Source organism: Liolophura sinensis, chromosome 8 (assembly GCF_032854445.1).
Source record: "Liolophura sinensis isolate JHLJ2023 chromosome 8, CUHK_Ljap_v2, whole genome shotgun sequence".
NCBI classification, from domain to species: domain Eukaryota; kingdom Metazoa; phylum Mollusca; class Polyplacophora; order Chitonida; family Chitonidae; genus Liolophura; species Liolophura sinensis.
Window position 1 is genome coordinate 10709280 of NC_088302.1, and position 19032 is coordinate 10728311.

General features: G+C 40.0%; 1 protein-coding gene across 1 annotated transcript; it reads left to right on the forward strand.

Moving 5' to 3' along the window:
* The first annotated feature begins 2714 nt into the window (after positions 1 to 2714).
* Positions 2715 to 18969, forward strand: LOC135472566 (scavenger receptor cysteine-rich type 1 protein M160-like). The gene is made up of 10 exons (XM_064752122.1): positions 2715 to 2969; positions 6723 to 6939; positions 7941 to 8077; positions 8982 to 9147; positions 9728 to 9888; positions 10135 to 10309; positions 11229 to 11395; positions 16738 to 16885; positions 18001 to 18182; positions 18815 to 18969. Exons 1-10 carry the CDS (start codon positions 2915 to 2917, stop codon positions 18967 to 18969), a joined length of 1563 nt encoding a protein of 520 aa, XP_064608192.1. The 5' UTR covers positions 2715 to 2914.
* The last annotated feature ends 63 nt before the right edge of the window (positions 18970 to 19032 follow it).

A 19032-nucleotide genomic window follows, 5' to 3' on the forward strand; every position in this document is an offset into this window, starting at 1 on the left:
TTGCCTAACATTTTTTACCATACATATGACACAGTAGAACTGTTTTTATCTTTGACGGCAAAAGAGTTCCAACTCGAAACTCCCATAATTTCATCGCTATGGTCGTAGTATTCCTTGTTCAAATTGTTCACAGATTAGAATCCGGCTCCTAAAATGGGTCGATTTAGCAGGTTTGTCTGGTACAACTGGCGAAGGGCGGTAGTTTTCTCCTTTACATGGTGCCTTTCAACGTAAACCTGACGGCCGTCGGACAGGTTAAATATTACATTACCACATCCCCCCCCCCCCCCTTTTTTTTTTACACACTTAAGCACATAATCTTAAAAAAGCTTTTTAAGAAACGTTCGTGTCTTTGGAAAAACTGCACCAGAGTGGGAGGACTGATCGATACACGCGTGCAAGTTGTGATATAAAGAAATAGTGGTATAGAATGAAACAAAACCCCACGTGAATACATGTGATGTACGTCTGTATTACATATGGCCTTAAGACACAAATGTGGAGCAATTTATGTTGAGAGATTGAGTAATTATGGGGAACAGAACGCTTTCTTTTTCTGATTTTGTAGACGCTGGAATCGTTAATCCAACTCTGAGAACTATGCTTTGTCCACCGAAAAATGCAAGTTTGTTTTCAAGGCTGTGGTGAATTATTTATGCAGGATCCACAGATTTTAAGCCACAGCATTATGGCAATAGTTCTGTTTGAATTGACCATTGATTAGAACAGCCTGAATCCCTGAAACACTTCTTATTGTCTTGGTGCAACTATTCCATGGAAGGAAGTCGTAATGTAATCTAATTTATGTATGCTTCCCGCCTATAAAAGTGCATGTAATTCGGGCCTGTAAGTCTGGCGTGCGGCCTGTATATAGTCCGTACCATCTACAAGAAGATCTTTTATTGTTTTGTTTATTTGATTGCTGTTTTGCACCAAAGTCAGAAATATTTTACTTATTCGAAGAATTGTGGTAGGAGGAAAGATCTTGTATTGAATCGTATGGACCTACGCTTAAAGTTGTTGACCGAGGCATATTCGGAGTAGGGGTCTACTACTTTTCACTCAGAAGTCACTTTCGATGTCTTCTTGCTATTTATTTATATATTTTCATGGATGGACAGTCCCCTTGTTCTTGGTCCACATAGGCCTATCTTATTCGTCAACAATGCGGTCGCAGTTCAAGTCGCTGGCTTCCTCTACGGTCGTACGGGATAAGGTCTGCAGTAACTTGTGGATGGTCGTGCGTTTCCCACGGGAAATATATATATATATATATATATATATAAATGGTGGAAATGTCAGCGTTACTAATACCAGCCTCACACACATTAATTGTATATATAGTAAATGTTATCAAATTTTCTTGTGGTAAGAAGCTTAATAACACATACGTGTTATATGCAGCGTGTGATTCACATTCGTTTTGTTAAGGTATGTCAGCATACTGCATCTTATACAGGTCAAATTTTTGTCATGAATCACATAAGTATAAATACTGGTGTCAGTCTTTCATTTCCATCCGGGTTTTCAACATGGTATTTTTCCATTAGTATGTGTTTTTCCTGAAAAGAAAATGAATTTGTTTGTTCAGTCATCCGCATCATCTGGCTGGAATTCAAAACGTCGTAACCAGATATCACACCATACTCCTTAGAGCGGATGCGCCGCTCATTGCGCCCGCTTTTCATCTCTGCCACCGGCAGCTTGACCTTTGTAGCCAGTGCGACACTCGTATAGGCTTGTTTACACATAGCTTTGACAATGGTGTCTTCGCGCGGAACTACTTAATTAGCATTCATCAATAAAATTGTTTCAGGTACTGGTTGGAGTCATGGGAATAGGCCAACTTTAGATAAATCGAACGCATGTATGTAAAGTGTTATTAGAAACAAAGGGGGAGACAGCTTTTACTGTTTTTATGACATCATTCCCTGCCTCATCACCGCGACCCGCAGTGACCTCATGATATCTATGCAAAATTTTCTGCTGGTGGCAGTGATATAAGGCGAATGTAGAGATCGGCGCATGCGCTGTAAGGAGTATGTGTCTGCGCGGTCTTTAAACATTCATTTTCATGCATGGATAAAGGCCTTAAAACGATACTTTTGAACTTTTTCTGATAGTAAATGAATCAAACTTCACAAAAATGTGGGTCTTAAGTGGATGAATGGAGCAAAATTTTTAATAACCCGTCAATTTTTATATATATTCTTTCGTTAACGGGTGAAACGTCATGGATGAAAATAGTGGGAACACGGGACCAGTTGAACATATGTTCAGACAAGGGTGCGTTTATGATCAATGTATGAATATATGAATCTTGAAAATGTATACAGTTTTAGATATACATGTAATTCATTTTTTTTTAATTTTATTTTTAGTGCACAACCTTTAACTGACGGAGATCTAATGGGACCCACAATTACAGTCCCAGTCGTCGTTTTTTGTGACCCAGTCTACCGACACGTTGCACTTTTTATTGTTCAAGGTACATGCGAAGGTAATTTCGCAATGTACGCTGTACTTCTATACCCTTTGCATATCCTGTTAAACATGACTTAGTTAAATACAATCCTTTTGGTCGATTTCGTACCATTGCTGTTCGCTAGTTTTATTCATGTGTAAATATAGCCTGGAGTAATAATATGACTAGGGTGTCTCTCACAGTGCTTTTCTGACCTGTACACATAGGCCTTTGTATAGGTATAGGTATGAAAACCAGCCCCTCTCTATAATAGATAGGCCTGTAGGCCTCAGGAAATCGGACTCTCATTTTTAGCTTACACAACGTACATAGTGCAAATCTCTCACTATCAGCTGACAGTTTGTTAAAATCAAGTGGTGACGTGAAGTATACGACTGGAAGATTTGGATTCAGTTGTGAAACTAAGGATCTAACGTAGGCTCTACCGACATGTGGTCTCCATGGACCGTCGTTGTCGTGGTTGTCACAGGCTTACTTCCCGCAGGTAAGTCACTGACGGGCAGGATTTCAGTCAGCTGCTGCGGTGTGTGTCCAGCACACACTGATGTTAATTGTATTTCCTAGTTGATCTGTTTGTGTTAGTCAAACGATAAGAAAACCATTGTGGCGGTATGGTGTTTTAACCATAGTTATTTTAGAAAGAAATGGATTGAGGAAATCAATGTTTTGCATGTGGTATGTATCAATGATGTTAAAATGTATTCTGGTGTTGAGACAGATTATTTAGTTAAATATAACACACACACATTATATTCATTCATAAAGATTCTATTAGACTAATAGGATGTTGAATATGACAGAACATTATGTTATAATAACAGAATACATTTTAGCGTAACACAGATTAATTTTTTGAGTGCAAACAAGCTAAAGTGGGCCCTAAATGGTTGTGTATCTCAAACATGACACAAGTGGGCCCTGGTTCTGTATCTCATATATGACGCAAGCTGTAGTGGGCCCTGGCTCAGTATCTCAAACACGATACAAGCTGTAGTGGCCCTGGCTCTGTAACTCATACATGACACGAGGTGTAGTGGGCCCTGGCTCTGTATCTCAAACATGATACAAGCTGTAGTGGGCCCTGACTCTGTATCTCATACATGACACGAGTTGTAGTGGGTCCTGGCTCTGTATCTCATACATGACACAAGCTGAGGTGAGCTCTAAATGGTTGTGTATATCATACATGACACAAGTTATGGTAGGCCCTGGCTGTGTATCCCAAACATGGCACAAACTGTAGTACGTCCCGGTTGCGTATCGTATACATGACACAAGTTAAACTGAGCCCTTAATTGCTGTGTATCTCATATATGACACACGTTGTTGTGGGTCCTGACTCTGTATCTCAAACACGATACAAGCTGTAGTGGGCCCTGGCTCTGTGTTACGACCCAAACTGTATGTATTATAAAGAGATGGCTTGTTAGAAATACACTACAGTTTAGCCGCACAAAAAATTAACCAAAACCAGCAGATTTTTTTTATTAGGTCTAACAATTTATTAGGTCTAACAAGAACAGATAACAAGACTTATACAAATACTAAAATACTTAAGTTTAACAAGAAAGGATAGCAGTATCTATACAAATACTAAAGTACTTACATGTATAATGGTGTCAAGTCCAAACGGACGCATATACTCCACAATGCTTAAAAATTGCACAGAGGCAATATTCAGGAGGGAAAATCCACAGTGTAACTGAGTGTATGACGAAATATACACAAAATTCCACAGACAGGGTCCGTGTACTAATAAGCACTGTGTACACAAGAGCACAAATTAAATATACAAGTTCAGACTGAAAAAGTGCTCGGTGGATATATGATATAACAAAGCCAGAGGCTATAAAGACACCAAAATTCAGCACAAAAGGCCTACTAAAGTAACACACAGCGAAAGCATCCAAAACTCTCAATAATTCTCCTTTCTTCTCCTTGACTTGCTTTCATAGGTCTTATATAGACTTTTAGAATTTTCTAGAATAAGAAAATTCTTGAACACTTGTTGTAAACAAACAGGCCCCGAACTGAGGGTATTCTGGAACATTCTAAGGCAGAGGCAGACAGCAGGCCCTGAACTCAGCATGTGTAAACAGTGGCAAGCTAAATTTAGAAGCTGACGGCAGTTGTTCACATAACACTCTGTATCTTATACATGACACGAGTTGTAGTGGGTCCTGGCTCTGTATCTCAAACACGATACAAGCTGTAGTGGGCCTTGGCTTTGTATCTCATACAAGGCAAAAAAGGATTTTTTTCTTTGTTCTATATCTCAAACATGACAGAATCTGAAGTGGGATCTGGCTCTGTATCTCAAACATGACACAGTTTCAAGTGGGACATGGTTCTGTATCTCAAACATTTGCACAAGCGGGAATGGGACCTGGCCCTGTGTCTTAAACATGGCACAAGCTGGTTGTGTATCTCATATATGACACAATCCGAAGTGGGTCATAATTGGATGTGCATCTCATACATGGCACAAGCTATAGTGGGCCCTGGCTGTGTATGTCAAACATGGCACGAGCTGAGACCTGGCTCTGTATCTCAAACATGACCAAAACGGAAGTGGGACCTGGTTCTGTATCTCAAAAATGGGACAATCTAAAGTGGGACCTGGGTGTGTATCTCATACATGACACAATCTGAAGTGGGACCTGGGTGTGTATCTCATACACGACACAAGCTGAGACCTGGCTCTGTATTCCAACATTGGCACAATTTGAAGTGGGACCTAGGTGTACATCCTAAACATGTCCCAAGGTGAAATGGGACCTGCCTCTGTATTCAAACATGAGTTAGAGGTGGGTAAAACTTAATTCTTGGGTGTGGGTTGAACTTATTTTTGATCAGTTTATTTATTAGTTACTTGGTTTATCGTTAGTTGTTTATTTTCACCGCTGGCGTTTCTGGGCCTGGCAGTACTATGAATCTGTCATGATTTGGGGAGACCTTCTACATGGAGACGCCATCGTGATATGAACAAAATAATGTTGAAAGTTTACACTCAAAAAATGAAACTGTTAATTTTAACAGGAATTCTGTTACTGGAGTGTTGCTAGAATGCATTCTATTATTATAACATAATACTGTGTCATGTTCTGCATAATATCCTGTTAATCCAATAGAATGGTTATGTTGAATTAATAGAATGGGTACACGACATTTAACATATTTTTTATTTATTTAATTATGTATTTATTTGATTGATGTTTTACTCCACACTCAAGAATATTCATTTAACAGAATAATCTGCTGCAATAACATAAAACCTTTTAGCACCACTCAGACAAAAGACTTCTTTCAAAGAAGTTCTATAGGTCTACATGACCCCAAAATAATTTTCAAACCGTCTCGATTTTTGTTTTGCTCAATTTACACGAAAAATTATATTAATCCGACCCGAGACTACTTTTATCTCGCCGGTAAAAAAAAATTTCAACCTGCGTTGTATAAGAAATGTTTGTGTTTGCGAATGCAGGAAAATTGTATTACTTCAAGTATAGTCAAGGCTTATATGCAGACCTACATATACTTTGTGTTGCGCTTCTCATCGTGAAGTATTCGAGCTCACATTTTTGTGCCGGTTGAATTAATTTTCTGTTATGGTTGAAATTATTTTCGAAGCGGGTTAAAATTATATTTCTGGGCGAGTACAAGTTGGATACAAACAAAAATACAATCATGTTTCGAAATTGTGCTATGCGTACAAGATGTGCGCCACATCATATACATTGTGCCAACACTTACTGAATATCGATAACGGGTTTAACAAATGTTTGAGTGTTGTTGCTTAACTTGTGGCTGCGCTATAGACCTATATATATATGCTATGTATATATATGAGTACAATACAATTGGTATCTTATGTCTTACGACTTGAACTTGACCATTAAGCAGAGATTTCCTGTTTGTCATCCTGTTTTAAACTAAAAACGCAAATGTAGACCGTGTCATGTCGGTAGCTCTAAAGGGCTTGCTCGTTGGATCTGTCAGACCAATGAGATCGCTGTTTCGAATCCAGCTCTCGTTACATCGGCCACGGCTTTAAGCCGTGAGGTTTGTCACGTATCTGGCTATGGCTTACACCATGCTAGCACTCCCGTTTTCTCCACTCATAGAATTTCAAGTGTCATAAAAGTTAAATTTTTTTTTTACTACGGCATATAAATAAAAATCATATTAATAAATAACAAACTTAGTTCCTTCAGATCAAAAAATCGTCTCTTAGCAGTTCAAGCGGACATGCCAAATACGACTGTATATCACCAGTCTGCGGATCAACTAATCAGAGTCCGAGGGGAGAAGGAAAGGAAGGGGCGGGTTGAAGTGCGCATGTCTGCAGAGAGTTCCAGATGGTATCCGGTTTGTTACGATGTCGATATTTTTACTCGGGACACCATGCCAAATATTGCACTTTGGTTATGTGAAACCCAACTGGGCCTCAACGTGTAAGTACTTCTAGCTTTTTTCACAACTCATACCGATGCCGTAACTTCTTTATATCAACTGTTGTATGTAAAGAAAGATAATATATTTGTTTTTAACGCGTCCATAGATCTATACACCACGCCTTATATTTATATTTTTTGAATAGGAAAATGGAAAAACTGGTATTACCCACTAAATACGAGATCATCTAAGGCCAGTAGTGAGTTTTTGGAACTCGTGGTTTAGGCTTATGCCACAGGTGCTAGATTCCAACGCCATGTGGGCCAAACTCTCATAGACTCTTGGCCTGTATTATGTTAGAAAAGTGTGTATAAAAAGTACACTCAAAAAATTAATGTGTTAAATTTAACAGAAAGTCTGTTGTCTGAGTGATTCTAGAATGTTTTATATAACACAATATTGTGTCACATTCAACATAACTTTCCGTTAGTTTAATAGAATGGTTATGTTGAATTAATAGAATATGTGTGTTATATTTAACAGAATACATTCTAGCATCAGTCAGATAACATAACTTATGTTAAATTTAACAGATTACTTTTTTAGTGTCAAGACACGAAACGCAAATGGATAATGTCTCATGCAGAAATTCTGCTCAGTTCGTATTTTAAATGATCTGGTATTTGCATATTTTCACCGTTGGAATGGCCAAGGTATAAGGTGTTTTTTTTCTCATCAACCAAACTGGCTTGGAAGTTCCAAAACGTTGTGTCCTCCCAGCACAGAAATACATGTACATCTGATTTGGAGCCGAACTGTATTGTACAGCGTTCTCTGTCTTGACGTCCTTGTGTTTATTTACTACCTAACTCTTTGTCACGATGAGGCCTACTGGTAACGAGAGATAAGACAAAAGTGAAGGATATCTAAGATTAAACTAGAATTTTGTTTTACCCCAATCAAACAAGCAAAAAAGAAAAAAAAAGAAAAAAAAAAAAGAAAGAAGTATCAGTATTTTATTATCAGCTTGACGATGAAGGCGTTGTTTTCTGCTACACAGGTCACGGGCGACAATAATACTCGGTGATGTCTTGCCATCAGACACACAGTTCGCCCTAGCTGTGTGTTCCAGTCGGGGAAATTGCAGTTTTAGTCTGGCGCAAGAGTGTGTAACTACAAGGAGTTGGATTGCATATTGTGAGTATCATACACAGGACAAGCATTGTCAGTCATACCATATCGATGTTTACTACAGGTACCTTGTATCAGAGTTATCTCCCATTTGATTTTAACCAAAGATTGATTATGATACAGTAAAACAGTATAAAGATTAAAAGGTTTTGGTTAAAAGAGACGGACGGATAATTCTGTTATGAGCGCACGTCACATCTGCATGTGCATCCAGGCACCCAAGCGTCCAAGTGTCGCTATTGTATAGGTGAAAAATTCTTGATATGGCGTTAAAACACCAAATATATTAACAAACAAACAAACAAACAAATAAATAAATAAATAAATCATTAAATATTTTTGGACAATGTGGACTGGTGCCAACTTGAATCTATAGAGCCTACGAATATAAACTTTGGTGGTAATTACAACGGTATGTTCCTAATTGTTCACGGATGATAAAGTGATACGAATTTAGAATTACTTCGAGCACAAGAGCACGATCCGTTCAGGTTTTGGTTAGAATCATGTTGTGCGTACTCCAGATAAAGAGAATGCATGTGTATAAAGTATTATTAGAGACAAAGGTTAAGACAGATTGTTTATATTTTCTAACGTCACTTCCTGCAATCGTGACGCCAATGACCTAGGCGATGTTCAACATTTCTGTCCAAAGCCTTTTTATTGGCGGAAGCGATGTATAGCGAAAGGTAGAGAGCGACGTGTATATGCTGTAAGAAGTATGGCTCCGAATGATATACAGTTCTGAAAGTTAAGCTGGTAAGAATGAAACATCTCAGATCTGCTGTAGTAACATAATTTTCGCGTTAACACTCTGATGAGCTCACCCGGCTGTATTTATATGCATCAGCTAATTTATCTAACCGACAAAAGCAAGTTATCCGACACTTCTGATTCCATGTGTGTATAGGTCCTGCACCAAATTCGACTGACTTCACTGTACGCCTTACGGGAGGAGTGAGTGAGAGAAAAGGAGGCGTTGAGACGTTGATTGATGGGAAGTGGTTACCCATCTGCTCAACATTGTTTGATGCAAAGGATGCTGAAGTTGTGTGCAGGCAACTGGGATTTAGAGAGTAAATATTGCAACTTCATTATAAATGGAGCCAGAGGTAAAGCAGACGATAGACATTAATGTCCATAATGTAACACTAGAAACATACACATCGTTGACTCGTATATATTGCCCATTCAGGAGGATTAGCATACAATATTTCTGGATGGAACCGCGTGCTAGCGAATTATTATCCGGCAGCGAACATCAAAAAACTCTTTAAGGACTATACCACTAACTGTGGTTGCTATAGAAAAGGCTACAGCATAGATAGTAAAACCAGAGCAGGTGGTCACACCAAACCAGCGAAATACGTCAAATTACCTCAGATACTCTTTTATTCCGACTATCCACGCTTAGGCGATGAATTCAGTAAGCGTTTATGCATCTTTATACCAAAGAAAATGAAATAAATATACGGATACATAAGAGTTTTGATTATACAACGTAAAACACTAATCATTCAAGTCAATAATGATAAATACCTTGTGAATGAAACCAGGGTTAAATTCTTCTGACATATTGATCAAAATTTTAGACGGGAATTCTTCCTGTGAATGTTTTCATCAAACAGATATTGTAAATCTATATATGTTTTTCAGCTCTACCGTGAAGGTTCACAAGTATCACAAGTTTAGAACGCCAGGCGGAAATGCCATGATGCTCAGCTTTGGGTGCAGAGGAAATGAATCTCGACTGATCGAATGTCACCAGGTCTCACTTCGAGTGTCTGTACCGTGCAGTTATATCGCGACCGTGGAATGTAAGAAATCTAACTGAATGTTAAACAGTATATTTACAAGTTAAAGTCTTTATCATCAGCATTTGGCAGCAGATTTTCTCAGGCTGAACAGCGTATTCCTAAGAACATGTACTGTTCTATAGATTCAAGTTGTTCAATCAACCATGATATTAACTCAACACCTATTCTAAAAATTGAAGTCAATATCACAGTATTGAATAAAACTGTACGGTTATAAATACCCTTTATAAACTACTATTTTGACAGGTGAATCAAGGAAGAAGGACTATTCCCCACGACTGGGAGACAAATCCATCAATTTCTTCGGATCAAGCGGACGTTTGGAAGTGTACCTGAGGGGCAATTGGATGCCTGTGTGTGATGCCAGAACCATAGATGACAATGTAGCCAGAGTTGCGTGTCGAGAAATGGGACTGCCCAGGTGAGAATTTACACAGTGAGGTGACGAGAGCGAATCCAATGACCGGTGGTTCTGCTGAATCTGTGTGTCGCAAACATACCACTTATATGTGTTGTTTTCTATCCGTTCACCTGCACCAGGGACAAATATAACACCTGTGTGGTTTCTATCGGCTCCGGCCGTGCGTGAGAAGGTCTCCAAGCAAGCTGTGCATGCTTGGGGGTTTCCCTCCGGGCTGCGCCCGGTTTCCTCCCAACATAATGCTGGCCGCCTTCGTATAAGTGAAATATTCTTGAGTACGGCGTAAAACACAAATCAAATAAGTAAATAAAAAAAATCAATCGGCTCACCTGGCCCTAGTGACAAGTATACCACCTGTGTTGGTTTCTATGGACTCACCTGTCCCAAGTGACAGATATACCACCTGTGTTGGTTTCTGTGGGTTCTCCTGGCCCTGTTGACAGATATACTATCAGTGTTGGTTTCTATCGGCTCACCTGGCCCTAGTGACAATTACACCACCTGTGTTGGTTTTTATGGACTCACCTGTCCCAAGTGACAGATAAACCACCTGTGTTGGTTTTTGTGGGTTCTCTTGGCCCTGTTGACAATTATACTACCAGTGTTGGCTTCCATCGGCTCACTGGCCCTAGTGACAACTACACACCTGAGTTGGTTTCTGTGTTCTCTCCTGGCCCTGGTGATATATCGCCTGTGTTGGTGTCTGGGGTCTCACCTAGCCCTGGTGACAAATATACCACTTGTGTTGATTTCTGTGGGCTTATCTGGCCGTGGTGACAAATATCCCACCTTGGTTTCTGTGTGTTCACCTGGCACTAGTGACAACTATATCACGCGGGCCTTCTTTACTGTCTCTTTGTGGGATATTCAACAATTTATATGTTTACATTACTGAATATTGCAAATATGTCTGTTCCAGCACTCCAGCTTTTGCGATTCTCGGAACTTCGCTCTACCGGTGGGATAACATACTGGATCGCGAGAATGTGAGTTTTGAATGCCGAGGCACAGAGAAAAGCCTGTCTGAGTGTACTAGAGAAGTGGTCCACGTCTGTAACGGCACAGTCAGAATTGTGTGCTCGGAATGTAAGTCATCAGTCTGAATTTTGTACTCGCATTGTAAGTTTTAAGTATTTTTTCCCCTGTCAGTTGTTGAAAATGGGAGCAAAAATGTGAGATTTTGGTTTCAAGTAATATGTTGAATGCTGTTTTCTATTTGGGGATGATTACTGGGGCTGTAACAAAATTTAATTTAACACATATGGGTTGTCGACAACACACCTCTTTGAGGGGTTGTACATGGAAAAAATATTCCCATTCGGGATTATATCGAAACAGTGGAGCTTTATGGAAGATTCTCCATAAGGGTTATGTGGAAAGATTGAGTTTTTGAGATTTATGGAAAGATTTTCCGATTGCGGCTATTTAGAAAACTCTTATTATAATCTCCTCATAGAGCCAGTGCATGCATTCCTTATTGGTGGTTCATGAGGAAATTTTCTTTATCTGGCGATGTATCGAGAGATGCTACATTGGTGCTGTATGGAAAGATTCCTCTATTGTGCTTTATGGAAAAATTCGGAATTGAAGCTATGTGCATAGACTCCACATTGGTGCTGTATGGAAAGATTCCGCATTGGTGCTGTATAGAAAGACGCTGCATTGGTGATGCATGGAAAGACTCCGCTTTTGTGATGTATGGAAAATTCGCCATTGAGGCATAATGCATAGATTCCGCATTGGTGCTGTATGGAGAGATTCCGCGTTGGTGATGTATGGAGAGATTCCGCCGTTGCGCTGTATGGAAAAAATGTTCGCCATTGAAACCACATGGATAGACTGGTGCCACATGGAGGGATTTCGCTTTGGTGGTGTATGGAAAGATTTCGCATGGGTATTGCATAGAAAGATTCCGCATTAGTGCTATATGGAAAGATTCCCTTATGGTGCTGTCTGGAAAGATTCCACTATGGTGTTGCATTGAAAGTTTTCACTCTGGTGCTGTATGGAAAGACTGCGCGTTGGTTCTGTATAGAAAAATTCCTAATTGGTGCTGCATGGAAAGATTGTTCATTGGTGCTGCATGGAAAGACTGCGCATTGGCTCTGTATAGAAAGATTCCGCATTGGTGCCGTTTGGAAAGATTCCCCTATGGCGCATTGGTGCTGCATGGAAAGACTGCGCATTGGTTCTGTATAGAAAAATTCCACATTGGTGCTGCATGGAAAGATTTTGCTTTGGTACTGCATGGAAAGACTGCGCATTGGTTCTGTATAGAAAGATTCCGCATTGGTGCTGCATGGAAAGATTTTGCTTTGGTACTGCATGGAAAGACTGTGCATTGGTTCTGTATAGAAAGATTCCGCATTGGTGCTGCATGGAAAGATTTTGCTTTGGTACTGCATTGAAAGACTGCGCATTGGTTCTGTATAGAAGATTCCGCATTGGTACTGTATGGAGATATTCCGCATTGGTGCTGTATGGAGAGATTCCGCTTTGATGCTGTATAGAAAGATTCCGCATTGGTGCCGTTTGGAAAGATTCTCCTATGGCGCATTGGTGCTGCATGGAAAGACTGCGCATTGGCTCTGTATAGAGAGATTCCTCATTGGTGCCGCATGGAAAGATTTTGTTTTGGTACTGCATGGAAAGACTCCGCATTGGTTCTGTATGGAAGATTCCGCATTGGTGCTGTATGGAAATATTCCGCATTGATGTTATATGGAAGGATTTGCAATTGGGGCTCACGTGAAATTTATTCATTTGATACTTCTTTAACGCTGTAATATCTACTTATACATGAGCGATGGTGGGGAGTTGTATTGGGGTGGGGGTTGTGGGACCGGAATGTTCGGGGTAAACAAACGGCCTGTGGCAAGTAATCAGTATACTTTCCTATATGGGCGGTATAGACTTGCACGTCATGTTGGTGGAAGGCAAGTGATCTTCAGCGAACGTGAGAATGTGCAAACGCCCACACAAGCGTTGCAAATATCTTATTATCCTCCAAGGCCACAAGGAGAGATGTCCGAGGATTCCACAAATATCGCTTATTAAGCAGGGGATTGCAGGGGTACCTCGTGCTTTTGAACCATGCACCTTACTAACACTATTCAATCTCTAAACTATCATGATATAAAAGATTACAGCAAGCAGAGTAAAATCCTATAGAAGCTATATGTACGACAGTGTAATGGACAAAAAAGCTGGTCTAAAAGCATTAACGACATTATATTCATAACCCCATTTCTCCCAGAATGTTGTTCCGTAACTCACATTCACATTCACATTGAACTTATATACAGTACTGCTTTATCTACATGCTTGTCGCTGAGTAGATTTGATGTAACAACTACTCTCAGTTCGCCAGATAACCACTCATTGGCTACAGACGCTAATTTTACTCTCTGTACTGGACGTTTCTAATTATATTGCATTCCTGCATAAGCTAAGATTCTGCTGGTGGACTAAGCATCATCGAGGCATGGTCCCTTTGCATTGTTTTAAAGTTATTGTAGGTCAAACGTGATGACAACACATCATTTTGAGTAATTCTAGACTAGTGACGTCTAGTGACTAGTTAACATCACTGCATTTTTGGAAACCTAATTGTGCTTAAACCATGGTGCCAGGGGGCGTGTACTAGGGGGCGTGTAATTTTCTTCTATTTTAGCATTGAGATGAACAGTTAGAATAAAAACCTAACTAAGATAAATTAACAACAGGCCTTACCGGTTACGTGTCGCTGATCTGGTTTTAATCTCTATGCTGTTTGTCTTTAATTATATTGTAATATTTATGAAGAGATTTCACACAACAACATTTTGTATTAGATGCACCGTACATGCAAGTCTCCTCACACGGCATGGAACCAGTACCCTGTTAACACTTTCGATTTGTAATATAATTCTGAGTATTTTTAGGGTGTAAAATCTTTTTTGGCTGCCATCTTGCCATTTTTGGTGTACAGGTGCATGCTTGGTATCAAAATGATGGAAATTGTCTAAGCTTTGGGCAGATGTGAGTTTTAATGATAAAAGATTGAAATTCTGGGCGAGAAGGCATAAGGAGACAGGTGGTGATGAGGCTCCGAGTGAGTCCTCTTGGCGTTGCTAGGCACCCCTCACAGCTACCGGCATAGAAAGGTGCAGATTTTGACGGTCAATTTATGTCAAGATTTTTACGGTTGTCTTATCACAGGCTGGGCCAGGTTTGCACCACAGCTTATTGGCCACGGAATGTTTGGGACGGAGTTACATTGCTAAACGTAAAAGATGTCGCTTATGGAAAATAAATAATATTAATAATTCCTGCATCTCCTACCCATAATGCTCCAAGATGGCGACAACTCTTATTTGGCAACAGTCCACAAATAATTTTTCATTTGCTTACAAATTAACGTTTGGCTCCACAGCACTGTCCCTTAATCTTCGAGCCCCGAAAGCTCCAGGTTTCATAATCCTCGTCTCCTAAGATAGCTCCAATCAAACTTTCGACGTAGCTGATAGGGGTCAAACTCACCCAGTCAGAGGCTGGGGAAACAGAAGTTTTCACTGCTTTTCCCTAATATAATAAAGAAAAACGGCAGTCCAAAGAAGCAAAAGAAAATATATCTAAAAATATGGGTTTGTAGAGTTTTGTATTAATTGTGGAACTGTCATTGTGTAACTCACACACTACAAGGCCAAATCCCAGTTCTAATCAGAATACGGGAGTTTGGAGTTCGAACCTGAGCTTTTATCGATGAAGGTAGAAAAAAACCAGCTGTATCATGTGACCTGTCAAAATGTTAGGCAACTATTTTTTATCACATTCACTATAACATTGGCGTCTGAAAAAAGTGTCATTAAAAGTAATTTAGAGCAGTCGAGTGATGGAGAAAATTGAGAATCTAAATGTTTGTGAAGTTGAAAAGGCCCTGAAGAAAAGAACTGACAGTTGTGCCCCTGGACAGTTGATGAGTAAACAGTTGATGTCAAGAAAGGTTGCCTAACATTTTTCACAAGTTACATGACACAGTAGGACTGTTTTTACCTTTGACGACAAAGAGCTCGTCCAATATGAATCCATAGTTTTTTCTCTATTGCCCCAGCTGACTGTGGATTCCCACAGGGATTCATCCTTGGACTCATCTTATTTCTTTACTATATCGACGACATAACTAATGTCACCACTGTACTGGAATATGTTTTATTCGCCGACGACACAAATGTATGTATCTCAATCAGAAATATAAACGAATCAGTCACTACCATGTCTGCTGAACTCGAAAAGATTCGTGACTAGATGACTTGAAACAGGCTGTCGTTAAACATCCCTAGGCTTTCTATGCAAGGGTCAGTTATAGATTATGTTTCCGGATTTAAATTTTTGGGTATAATGTTTAACTGCAAACTTCCCTGGACATCCCATATCAGTTACATATGCAAAAAAGTATCTCGCAACATTAACATGATTAGCCATTTTAAACACTTTATAAACAAACCAACTCTATTAATACTTTACAACTCCTTAATTTCCCCTTCCTGAAATATGCTTGTGTTTACTGGGGTAACACTTAACCCTCTCATCTCAGACCTTTGAGTCTGTTACAAAAATGCGTAGTGCATTCAGTAACCCTACCTAATCGACTCGAGCACACAGATCTTCAGAATATTTTACCGGTAAAATTCTCTATCCTTCAGTCTTCTTTATTAATCGCTCATAAATACATATATCACCCCTATGAAATACCCCTGAACTGCCGCAACATGTTTCGAAAACAATCAGATATACACATTTATCCAACAAGAACACAGTGTCTTAACGTGTTTAGACCCCCCCCCCCCCCCACTCTTCCAACCTGTCTCTCTGCTCAATTCGAAATATGATCCCCCGAAAATGGAACAGACTACCGATTTCTCTCAGTTCTATTGACTCACTTTCTCTTTTAGATCCAAAATAAAAGATTACTTGATGAAACAATTCAGACTTATTTACAAACATGTAAATGTCTCACAGCAATGCACCACAGCATTTCTTTTGGCACGTTACACTACTTTGTGTTTTTCTTAAATACTAGTATGTAAAACGTTTACTGTGTTATTATTAACTTATGCCCCCTACAACCAGCGCCACCTTACATACTTGTACTTCTCTGGGATGGATCAAGCCCTTAGTGGCTTTATTCCAGTCACTGCTTTATTTTCTGTAAACATGTTTTCTAAGTACACTTATGGTGAATAAATACAATATAATACAAAAGAGTTCCATCTCGAAACTCAGACGACTGAATGAAACCATCAGTCACAATTTCTGTAGGACAGGCTAGGGGTGTTTTTTTTCTTGTCAGAAATAGTTAGCGACGAGTCAGTATAGGAAAAGCCTATCGTATAGATCTGACTTCAGCGAGATTGATCCCTCTGTGTTCTTCCTTTCTTGTACTGCAGTTTCTGATTACGAAGTCCGTCTTGTGGGTGGTAACCGTAAAGCGGGTCGGGTGGAACTGAGGATCGGTAACGTCTGGGGGACTATCTGCAGCCAGGGTTTCTCTGACCGTGAAGCTGGAGTAGTCTGTCAAAAGCTAGGCTATTTCAGGTAGGCTATCCAGTTCAAGCAGCATCAAGTAAAGACGGGTTTGTAACCAATGGAAGAATGTCACCAAATCTATGAAATTTTCATTGTTTAAAGGACACCTGGAACGTATGGTTTTACTTTTTAATGGTATTTTATAATACTGCTCTTGTAAAGTCGTTAAATTGATCATACACATCTTTTGCATAAATAGTCAAGCAATTTCAAAAAATCCCTCAAAATGGCACAGTTTGTTTGTAAATCTTAATTTTAGATCTACTTTTTACAATTCCGTGAATTCTTTTCCGGAAAGTGTGTAGTGTGTGCCAATTCCCACCCCCGTCACTGGTGTGCCCCAGCTGTAGTGTGTGCCGTCTCCTACCCGCTTCAACAGTGTGCACCTACTGTAGTATGTGTCGCCTCCTATGCCCATGACTAGTGTGCCCCCGCCGTTGTGTGCTCCATCTTTCATCCACGTCACTAGTGTTGTGTGAGCTGTCTCCCATCTCCTTAACCAATGTGATCCGCTCTAGCGTGTGCGGCCTCCCATCCTCGTCGCTAGTGTGACCCCGCTGTAGTGTGTGCCGTCTCCATCCCTTCAACATGGTGCCCTCGCTGTGGTGTTTGTCGCCTTCCATCCCCTTTACCAGTGTGCCCACGCTGCAGTGTGTGTCGTTTCCCAGCTCCTTCTGTTGCCAGTGTACCTTCGTTCTAGGGTGTGCAGTCTCTCATCCCCTTCACCAGTGTGTCCCCGTTGTAGTGTGTGCAATCTCCCATCCAGTTCATCAGTGTGCCTCCGCTTTAGTGTCTGTAGTCTCCCATCTCCTTCACCAGTATGCCCCGCTATAGTTTGTGCAGTCTCCCGTCTCCTTCACCAGTGTGCCCTCGCTCCTGTGTATACCCGCTGACATTCCTGTCACAAGTGTGACTTCGCTGTAGTGTGTGTTGTTTCCCAGTCCCATAACTATTGTGCAACCGCTGTGGTGTGTATCTGTACCTATATGGAACGCTCAGCTGTATTTTTCCGTATGAGGTATATAATTAGTCTATCTTTAAATGAGAACACAATTTTGATGCGGGAACGTGATTTGTTCATATGATGGTTAAGCTTGATGAAAACTGTTTTGCTTTCTTGACAGGGCCATTAAAACTGTCAGGCCAAATGAGGGCTTTGGACAGGCGGCCCCAGATTCTGTCGTTTGGCCGTTTGAGTTTAGCTGTAAGGGTGATGAACACTCTCTGGAAAAATGTACCCGTAGGAGAGTAACATCCGGTCGATGTACGCATGACAAAGACGTGGCAGTTTCCTGTGAAAGTTCAGGTAACTATGCTCATGTATATCAACTGTACGAAATGCCATAAGACGACAGGCAAATTCAGTGACGTCTAAAATATGCTGGAGAAAACAACAATGAGTAAATGCGTCTTAATGAACACTGTAAATTAGTTCCTTCATTAGAAAAACACAAGATGCAAGTCTGTCAAATACCTGCGCCTTAATTCCTGAGTTTTATTCTACGATCAGGTGAACGTTTATACAGACGTTTTCAATGTCCGTTTGACTATCAGCATATTTAAAATAGCATTGTGAAGTAATGTTTTCAAACACGGTTATCTGCATGGATATTTACCTAAGCTCATTTTCCCCTGATGGATATAAGCTGTGTTAATCATTGATTTAGATGACTGAGCTGATGTTATATGTTCTCGATCTAACACTTTATCGCCAGTGACATTGGAACATATTTTTGCATACACTAGAGAAGATAACAATAGCGGTGACCTGAACATTTAAAGGATCTTCTGCAACTCTAAAACAGTTTGAAGACAAGTAATTGTTAAGATAAATTGATAAATTGATAATATCTGTATATGATTTATTAATACATAACTCTTCTACTGACATAATTAATCTATGAAGGATTAACAGATTAATAACATTGCTGTTTGTAGATGATGGGATGGGCCTACGCTTAGTTGGAGGAACGTCAGTGAACTCAGGTCGACTGGAAGTGCATTTCAACGGCCTTTGGGGAACAGTATGCCGAAATGACTTTTCTTCATCGGCAGCCAAAGTAGCCTGTCGACAAATGGGCCTTCCGAGGTAAATGATTTCTTCTTGCATAGTTTTACGCTCTGATAAAGTGTTAACAAAGAATCCAATGTATCCA

Excerpts from the sequence above, each read along its gene's own strand:
- LOC135472566 (XM_064752122.1), top strand. The coding sequence starts at position 2,915 with ATGTGGTCTCCATGGACCGTCGTTGTCGTGGTTGTCACAGGCTTACTT. Across the intron at positions 9,148-9,727 it reads AGGCAACTGGGATTTAGAGA|CTCTACCGTGAAGGTTCACA; the intron begins GTAAATATTGCA and ends TATGTTTTTCAG. Across the intron at positions 18,183-18,814 it reads AGTTTCCTGTGAAAGTTCAG|ATGATGGGATGGGCCTACGC; the intron begins GTAACTATGCTC and ends TGCTGTTTGTAG.